This window comes from Zalophus californianus, chromosome 2 (assembly GCF_009762305.2).
Source record: "Zalophus californianus isolate mZalCal1 chromosome 2, mZalCal1.pri.v2, whole genome shotgun sequence".
NCBI classification, from domain to species: Eukaryota; Metazoa; Chordata; class Mammalia; order Carnivora; family Otariidae; genus Zalophus; species Zalophus californianus.
In genome coordinates, this window is record NC_045596.1 from 147,453,948 (window position 1) to 147,463,718 (window position 9,771).

Consider the following 9,771-nt stretch of genomic DNA (forward strand, 5'->3'; position numbering starts at 1 on the left):
TGATCTACACTTAAAAATATCAAACATGACTCATCCCAAATCCTGAACTTATTCCAGAGCCACTCTTAAGAATGAGTCGTTCTCAGCTTAGACACAAAAAGCATTTTATATAAAATAACCGAGTTAAAGCAGTCACAAAAACTCCCAAAAAGATGACAAATCTGATCGGTCTGCCTCATGGGTCTTAAAATTTATAGATTTAGAAATCCTGAAGGAAACAAGACTTTTACCCTATTTCAACTATTTAAAATCTCTTTATGCATGTAGTTTATAGTTTTAACTCTCTTCTTTAACATTAAAACGCTCTGAAGTGGGTACTGACCTCATATGACAAATGGGGAGATATAATGTCAAAAATAAAGTTCATTAAGCTAGTATTTATAGAGTAGGGGAACTGGGATCCAGACCTAGGTTATGCCTCTAAAATACACTACCCTAATTTCTGGCACTATTAAGCCACTTAACAAACCAGAAATTATTTTTTAAAATATAAATTTGTTTGCATTTTGAGCATCAAAAGCTCCAAAATGTGCTACTGGTATAAGATTAAGAAGGCAGTCAGAAGTCTACAGATTTTTGAGTCTGTTTGCTCTGGTAATTACAGTAATACATCACTTCCATTTAACACAACTTTGGTATTTCCTGTTTAATGATATAATCCTTACCAAAAACTTACTCAAGTATGGCATAAGGCAGATAACCAAACTCCCATGGTTGGGTAGTAAGAATTTGACTATTTTAAAACTTGATTGATAGGTAAACAGGATTGTCAGGTTTAGCTATAAAACAATCAACAAATAGGTTTCTTCTGTCACCACTTGGCCAAAAGAGGTTGACTTTCACTAGAAGCCTCTGATAACTGTTCAAAATAATAATCTTAATTCAAATAGAAGGAACTCCTTCAAAGGAGCATTTCTCAAATTAATTGCTTTCCTCAATAAATGTAAATCCTAGTGAAATTTAGTCATGGCAGATCACAATAACCACTTCAAGTGCTTTCTTAAGGTTACCCAAAATTCTAAAGCTTAAAACCACAAAATAATTTTTAAAGATATAACCCAAAATTCATTCTGGTATTCTATTTTGAACTAGTTCGTAATCAACAGAAAATTTAACCTGTTACTAAAGATGTTTTTTAAAAATTTATGTTTTTAGGTATATACTCACCGTATTAGCTTCTTTGCCTCATATTAATATTAAAGAGAAAGTTTCCCTAAAGACAGAGTCAGTTAAAAAAAAAAAAAAAAACAAACCCAAGGGACAAGTTAGTAATAAATGAATAGCAATGTCAAGAAAAAAAAAACCTCATTTTGTAAAACTGCACCAACTTTAGAAGTTCAATAAATTCCAGATCTATTTCTTAAAGAATACTTTGTAAATTAGAATATGGGCATGTTTAACTTTCTTTTAACCAAACATTTTACTAAATCAACTGTGTCTGACTGAGAACTATCAGGCAGAAATACAAGAAAAATTTGATGTGGTTTCAGACCTTGAGTATTTTTACAGTGAAAAGTAACCTAGCACATTAAGACAAAGACAATAGAAATAATATACATAATTTTATTACAAAAATTTTTTTAAAAAACAAAATGCAACATTCTAAAAAACCCAAAATTTACTATCGATACTAATTCCTACAAGTTTGCTGTGCTACAATACACAAGTCAAGAAATTAAGAAAACCATTAAATATTTAGAAACATTCAACATCAGAAGCTTTAAAATCTAACTGTATGTAGTAGCCCCTCAAAAAGCTACAACCTGCATTTTTAAAAAAGTATTTTCTCTACAAAGAATCTTATCAGCTATACAAAAATCTGTACAGTTTTTATACTGAAGCTAATATTGAGCTGCACTTGAATTCACATTCTTAGCAAAACAATTGCCTGAGCACACACGCACACTCCACACATATCGTTACAGGACAGCCATTTATTCTTCATCTTCCTCCTCTTCCTCATCATCTTCATCTTCTTCCTCCTCTTCCTCTTCCTCCTCATCCTCTGGTTCATTCTTCTTCTTTGAACCTGTTGGCCTGCCAGGGCCCTTCTTCCCCGCTTCACTTTTGCCCTTGGCGCGATATGCAGCAATATCCTGAAATATTGTCAAAAAATAAAATCAGCATCCGGTGTCATTACTCAACTGTAAAATCCACTAGGTTGTAAACAATCTAAGATTATTGACCAATAACCCCAATGACTGTCCAAAGAGGTATTTCAGTCTCATAACTCATGAGTCTCATAACTCAGCCCTGAGAGCATTTGTTCTCTAGGCTTTAAAAAGCTAATGATGTAAAACAGAGGTGTTGTAGATGTCAGAATTTTCACTATCAATGTCCATTTACCTCGTATTGCCCACCCCCTCAAATTTTAGGCACATCTACATAAAGCAAAGTATTTGGCCCTCCATTTCTTAAAACTGAGAGACCCAGAACTACAAATGAGTCTATATGCAGGAATCTACCAAGCTACAAACACTGGTTTCAGTCAAAAGAAAGGAAGTTTCAATTAGCTTACATTCTTAAATGTACAATTTTCACTAGACCTTCTCCAAATAGAGCTGACAACCATAAATACAAGAAGAACTAAACTTCCCAACTCTATAGTTCATACCTATTTCTAACATCCTTGTTTAGAAAATATCCTGGCTTTAAAAGAGACAACGTACCTTTTCATACTTCTCCTTTAGCTTAGCTGCTTTCTGTTCATATGGTTGTTTATCTTTGGCTGACTGTTCAGACCACATTTCACCCAGTTTTTTTGCAGTATCCCCAATGGATAAACCAGGGTGTTCACTTTTGATCTTTGGGCGATGTTCAGAGCAAAACAGGAAGAAAGCAGACCTGAAAGAAAGCAACGAGTTAATAAACTGGAAAAATACGGGGCAGTCTGACTGATTTGAAAATGAACTTACGGAGGCCTTTTAGGAGCATTGGGATCTTTTTTCTTTCCTTTCTTGTCACCTTTGGGAGGAACATAATTTTTCATCTCCCTGTCATAGCGAGCTTTGTCACTTTTTGCCATATCTTCAAATTTTGACTTTTCCTTTGCAGACATGGTCTATGGACATGAAAGGAGGAATTAAAGTACAGCAAAACTACAAACTACATGCATCCAAAAAAGATCAAGATCATCCTTAAGGGCCACATTTTCCTTGGTTAGCAGCATTTCACTTTCCGCAGTCTTGGAAGTAAACGAAAACCCAAGGTTGTCTGCCCCAAACTCAAAACAAAATACCTGGACGAAGTCACCACCGTCGCCAAGTTGAAGGTTACAAGTTACCTACCCCCTTTAAGGTCCTATAGCCTAAAAAAAACACACCTGAAAAACCCTTAGCTCTCTCCGAATTCCGGTCTCACCTTCCATCTCTCCGAACATTTCTTGGAGAATTCGGCGAAATTGACGGAGGAGTCTGGGTGCTTCTTCTTGTGCTCTTCCCGGCAAGTCTGCACGAAGAAGGCGTACGAGGACATCTTGCCCCGCGGCTTGTTGGGGTCTCCTTTACCCATGGTGACAGACGGCGTCTACCTAGTGGGGAGAGGAGAGGTGGGTGGACGCTGGCGGGGCTCAGCTTCCCGCCCAAATACGCGCCCGCCCCCTCTCGCGAGGAAGGCGGCCAGCGCCAGGCTCCCCCGCCAGCCCGCCCCGGGCGGCCGCCTCCGCGCACACACCCTCCTCCCAGCACCCACCACAACAGCCGCGGCCGATCTCCTCACGCGCGATCACCGCGTCGCTCCCGAAGGCCCGAAACGCCACCACCCGCCGCCCGCTCTCCGCCCAGGCCCGGGCTGAGGAAGGGAACGCCAGGGGCGCCGTCGAAACCCTTTTCCTGACAGAAATGTTTCCCCGGCTTCCACGTCGCCGGCCCCAAAGAGTTGTCGCCTCGCGACCGACATTCAAAAAATGACTGAAACCAGGCCCGGACGCGCTTCCCGCCCTCCCGCGGGGCCCCGACCGCCAGCCCTCCACAGTCCCTGGCCCTCGCCGGCCCCGCACCCCAGATTCCGCTCGCCGGGTCGAACCCCGAGAGCCACCGTGCCCAGCCCGGCCAGGAGGCTATGAGGAAAGGGGGAACGGCAGGCCCACGAACACGAAGGGGCTGAAAGGGATTCTTGCCTGGTGGTAGCTTTTTCTCAGAGTCCCGCGGAGAGGCCGGATCCACCAGAGGCGCTTCCTTCCCGGGGCTCCGGCGTGAACTGGTTTATCGCTAACGCAATCCTCAGCCTCTTGTTTTGCAGAGTTCTCCGCGCCACGGCAACTTGACGAGCCGGGACGCAGGCCACACCCCCGCCTCTCTGATTGGCTCTGGTGATTATTCAAACTCCCGTAGGCACCGCCCTATCGCCACGGAGGCCTCCGATTGGCCGGTGTCTCAGCAGGCCCGTCCCTCCAGCTCCAGCCTAGCAGGTTCGGTGGGTCGCCCAGGTCGTTAACTCCCAGACCCGTTAGAACCGGTCAGGAGAGGAATGTACTGCTCGATCCTGATTGGCGGCGGGAAAAGGGTTTGAAAAATGGCGGGCCTGACGCTGACTGGCTGGAGCGGTAAACGGGGGGAGTGGTTGGCCTGAAAGGGAAAGCCCCGCCAGATTTAAAAAAAATACCAAGTCGGGAAACAGGGTTGTTAAGGGGTCGGAGTCGGCAGGGTTTCCAGATCCTGAGGTAACAAGCCGATCGCCCTACCCCTTCTCTGACCACTGTCCAGGTCGTGTTTCTCTTCCGCCCCAACTCGGCCCTAGAGCGTTGTCTCCTCCTGGGAGCTGTAGTCGCTCTGCCGTGTAACCCTACAGTGTCTCCTCTGTCACGTCCAAAGAATAACAAATGGAGAGAGGCTGAGGAGCTTGCCCTGCGGGCCGATTGCCCAGCTCCGCCCGTTGCCGCTGAGGCTACGATAGAACCCCAGGAAGCCCGGAGGTGGCGGGGAACGTGGGAAGGGCCGCGGGGGGCGCGGGAGGGCAGCTGTTCCCGCCTCTCGTGTGGTGTTACCAAAAGATCTTTCGGTAAGGCGTTTCCCGCCGGTGGAGTTTCCCTCAGAAGGCCCCTCCCTCCCTTCCCCCTTTGTCTCGGGTGTCCAATGCCCGGAGGTAAACAAGGGCGCCCTGGGGTCCCGAAGGGGCAGGGGCGGGTGTTGTTTCCCCTGGCTCCGCCCCCTGCCTCCGCTTCGGGATTCCCCGACCGCCTGGCTGGGCCCTGGCTCACCCTCGCACCAGCGCTGAGCTGAGAAATCGATTCCCGGCCACTGCCCACCTTTGGCTATCTTATTTGTCACCTAGATATTCACTGTCTCGTCCCTCTTATATGATAATGTAAAAACGTCTTTAAATCAAAGATCCTTTTGAGATCCCCATAAAAGCAATGAATGCTCCCCACCCCCCACTCCCCACTGCTTATATACGCCAAGTGCCTATTGCAGCATTTTACACACTCCTCCAGGCCCAGATTAAGAACCTTCATTTCAGTGTCTGGAAAGAACGCACCAAAGCTACCCTTAACTGCTTACTAGCATCACAAGCTGCTTTTCCCAAAGCAGCAGGACTTTCACTGACACCTTAGTATGCTATTTCTGTGTTGTATTTAGTTTTGAGGTCTATTTTTTCCCGTGTTGCACTGACAGTTTCAACAGATTTTAATATTCTGTCTTATTTTCTCAGTAAATTCACTGGCATTTGTTAGACTGTGTGTGCCTGTTTGGTTTGTCTTCAGTAACTGGTCAATAACTCAAAAACCAGCAGCTCTTTACCTAGATTTACTAATGAAAACAAGGTTTTTAAAAATGATTTTTTCCTTGGAAATGGAAATTGGGTGCCCAACGTTGTGCATGTGCTAATGCCACTGAATTTAAAAACAAATGTATAATGTATAATGTTTATTGCTATTAAATAATATAGTATGATTTGTCAAATTTGGATTTGTATGTGCTTTTTAAGCACAGCTGTAACTGTGATCTTATTTGAAAATAGGGTCACTGCAGATGTAATCAGTTAGGAGGAAGTCATATGGAGTTGGGTAGGCTCATAATCCAATGATTGGTGTCCTTACAAAATTTATAGGAGAATTTGGACACAGAGAAAGGCACAGAGGTTAGATAATGTGAAAAGACACAGGAAGAAGTTGGCCATCTACAAGGTAAGAAGAGAGGCCTGGAATCTTCGGTCACAGTCCTCAGAAGGAAACAACCCTTCCCACACCAATTTCCATTCTTTACTCCATCACAGTGGAGAAAAGGAAAACATTTCTGTATTTAACCTGCTTTTACGTTGGATGCTAAGACTTCACTCTTAGGCTGTACTTCCTGGCCTCGAAGTAACATCAAAAAGCACAGTGAAGTGATAAAGTTTAAGTGAGATCTAGACAACCGTTGGTTATAGAAAAACCCTTTTTTCTTTTTGGAATAAAAACTATATGCAAAATCTGGTAGCACATACAAAAAATCTAGTACCAAATTTGGTTCTGTAAAGATGGGCTAAATACGTAAGAGGTTTGGTTCACTATTATGAATTACCTGGCATACTGTTATAACTTTATCAGAAAACTAAAATGTCCTATAAAGACATAATACTAAAGGTCTTTCTCTTTTTTAAAAAAAAGATTCATTCATTTGAGAGAGAGAGAGAGCCAGGGGAGGGGTAGAGGGGAAGGAAGAGAGGAATCCTCAAGCAGATTCCCTGCTAAGCGCGGTACCAACCTAGACACCGATCCCAAGGACCCTGAGATCAAGACTTGAGCTGAAATCAAGAGTCAGAGGCTCAAGAGTGGGATGCTCAACTGACTGAGCCACCCAGGCGCCCCTAAAGGTCTTTCTCTTGTGTCTACTACTGTTATGGTTCTAAATGGGAAAATAAGATTGTTTTCTAAAATTAAGCCTTCTTGGGGCACCTGGGTGACTCAGATTGTTAAGGGTCTGCCTTCGGCTCAGGCCATGATCCCAGGGTCCTGGGATAGAGCCCCGCATCGGGCTCCCCATCGGGCTCCCTGCTCAGCAGGGAGCCTGCTTCTCCCTCTCCCTCTGCTTCTCCCCCTGCTCATGCTATCTCTGTGTCTCAAATGAATAAATTAAAAAATCTTTAAAAAAAATAAAGTTCAACGTTCTTTTCAGAAACACATCAATTTCATATATTCTAAAAATAATTGTCCAAATTTATTGTCATTAGTATGATGCGTCTTCCTAAAAGATGATGAAAAAGAAAGTATTTATGTTCTTCATAAAGAATGTATGGGCACCTGGGTGGCCCAGTCTGTTGAACATTGGACTCTTGGTTTCCACTCAGGTCATGATCTCAGGGTCCTGGGATCGAGCCCTGTGTTTGGCTCCGCAATCGCTGGGGAGTCCACTTGAGGATTCTCTCCCTCTGTCCCTCCCCCTCCTCGCTCATGCTCTCTCTCTCTAAAATAAATAAATTAGTCTTTAAAAAAGAAAAGAATATATAAATTAAAATCCAGCAAGGGCTTGTGGTTTTGAACAGTATACTTAATATTTCTAGGCTTTTGATTGACAAACTGTAAAATGAGATTTGGGGGATAATCTCTAAGGTACCATTCAGCTCTTAAATTGTATCATTCTATAATTCTATGAATATGTTTTATAGTGTGGGAAAATAAATATTTTAACTTTTGCTATTGTTAGGTGGTCAAGAGATTATAATTAAAATTTTAAAAGATAAATAATTCAAGATCTAGGAAATCCTTTGGTTATAAGAATACCAATTACCTGTGAGCCTAGTTATTTCAAAACAGTATTTGTTGAAGTAAGAGTTTATGGCTGTTCAAATGTAATTAATTATATAGACCAAACTTTAGATTACACAGTATTACTCAGTCATCTTAGTCTTCTAGTAAAATGATTTAACCACAGGATCCCCCTAGATGACACTAATATAAAACTTTATTTGCCAAACTTTGCCTAAGTTCAGCTTCTCACAAATTGTAGCAATGTAAATATTTAGCAATAAGCTAATTGTGAGTTGGGACTGAAGTTGTTTCCAAAGTAGATCCCCTATCCAAATGTATAAATAGCTATTCTGTAGATAAACTAGAATTTATCTGCAATGTCAGTCTGACAGGACTGTGTAGAAATGACCTGAGTTGTGCTAACTATTGAAATTCCTACCATTTTTTTCATTCACTTATCCAAAAAATGTGGACTTTTCATAATATCAAACTAGATTGGAAAATCCTGATAAAAGAGAATATTATATATCTTTTTTTGTAAATTCTGTCCCCCCCACTCACAAAGCAGTAAATAATAAACTCAATAATTATTTTTTATTATTTCTTGATTAACTCATATAGTCAGCCAAAATTAAGATTCTCTATACAACGTTAGTTGCATATAAGATAATTCTTGTTCTCTGAAGTTGCCTAGTTAATGTAAAAAACTGAAAACCACTACCTTACACACATATTAGTTTCTCAAAGATTAGTCTTATATTGAAATTTAATATTTTTAGGTTGTTTTTAAAGGCATGAGGGGAAGGATAAGCATACTAGAGTATTATCAAATAGGCACATCCACTTGTGGGGAGACCACTGGTTCTGAGGCCTAACTGTATATCAACTCCAGACATTCAGTGTGGTGTAGTAGTGATGTAGTTAGTGATGTAATTAGTGATGTAGTTCAATAATATATACATATATATATTATTTTTTTAAGATTTTATTTATTTATCTGACAGAGAGAGACACAGCAAGAGAGGGAACACAAGCAGGGGGAGTGGGAGAGGGAGAAGCAGGCTTCCAGCCGAGCAGGAACCCCGATGCAGGGCTCGATCCCAGGACCCCGGGATCATGACCCGAGCCGAAGGTAGACGCTCAACGACTGAGCCACCCAGGTGCCCCAATAATATATGTTTTGTAAGATTTTATTTATTCTTTTGACAGAGAGAGAAAGCACAAGCAGGGGGAGCAGTGGCAGAGGGAGGGAGAAAAGCAGGCTCCCCACTGAGCAGGAAGCCCCCCGATACGGGGCTCAATCCCAGGATCCTGGAATCATGACCTGAGCTGAAGGCAGATGCTTCACTGACTGAGCCACCCAGGCACCCCTCAAAAATATATTTCTGAAGAAATGAAAATGCAGGTTAAGAAAAAACAAAAACCTTTAATTCTACTGATAGCAATTTCAATGAAGAATGGGAAGAAAATAGAGTTAGTCTATTTTTCTTCAAAAAAACTATTGACTATTTTTGTGAATCAATTTGAACTAAATTTACTTAGTTATTTACTTTCTAAAAGCCTCAATCAGGAAAAAAAAAAAAGGACAAACCGCAAAAATCATGTTCTTAAATACATTGTAGATCTATTGAAGCAATCAGAAAATAATTCAAACTAAAATTCTGGACAGGTATGCTGTGTGTCCTAAGTGTGCTGATGATTTCTGAGAAGAATTTCCAGATTTTAGGTGAGGAACTGAGTATCATTCGGACTTTGTCCCAGGTAGAAGGACCTTCACTAAGGAAAAGAGGATCCAGCAAGCTTTTGGCAATTGTGTGGAGTTCATACAAGTAGTTGGAAACTAGAGGACCCCTAAATATACATAATGATCTATTTTCCACCTACAAGGCCTGAATTCTGAAGTGGTATAGAAGGATAGAAAATTGTGCCAGAAGGTTCTAAAAACAAAGTGAAATCTCCCAGGGTTTCATGGTGCTTAGTGGACAAAAGTCTAGTGGAGGGAAAGGATCTGTCACAAACACAAGACTGGTCTCTTCCTGAAGATATTTGCCATTTTTTGAGGCTGTGTAGGTGGGAATGTAGAGACAAGCTCAAAACTATCAAAA

The 9,771-nt window shown here is 41.8% G+C and overlaps 1 protein-coding gene across 2 annotated transcripts; it reads right to left on the minus strand.

Moving 5' to 3' along the window:
- Positions 1-1,549: 1,549 nt before the first annotated feature.
- On the minus strand, positions 1,550-4,336 carry HMGB2 (high mobility group box 2). 2 transcript variants are annotated; one of them, XM_035726249.1, is made up of 5 exons: positions 4,118-4,336; positions 3,361-3,529; positions 2,916-3,061; positions 2,670-2,844; positions 1,550-2,096 (listed from the first exon to the last, which is right to left on the minus strand). In XM_035726249.1, exons 2-5 carry the CDS (start codon positions 3,508-3,510, stop codon positions 1,935-1,937), a joined length of 633 nt encoding a protein of 210 aa, XP_035582142.1. In that variant the 5' UTR covers positions 3,511-3,529; positions 4,118-4,336; the 3' UTR covers positions 1,550-1,934. The 2 variants fall into 2 exon arrangements, with proteins under 2 accessions (XP_035582142.1, XP_035582143.1); XM_035726250.1 differs by having other exon boundaries at positions 3,361-3,525; positions 4,118-4,272.
- Between the last annotated feature and the right edge of the window lie 5,435 nt (positions 4,337-9,771).

Coding starts and splice junctions, on each gene's coding strand:
- HMGB2 (XM_035726249.1), bottom strand. CDS start 3,510: ATGGGTAAAGGAGACCCCAACAAGCCGCGGGGCAAGATGTCCTCGTAC. Junction 3,062..3,360: donor AATGTTCGGAGAGATGGAAG/GTGAGACCGGAA, acceptor TCATGTCCATAG/ACCATGTCTGCAAAGGAAAA. Junction 2,845..2,915: donor AATGCTCCTAAAAGGCCTCC/GTAAGTTCATTT, acceptor GCTTTCTTTCAG/GTCTGCTTTCTTCCTGTTTT.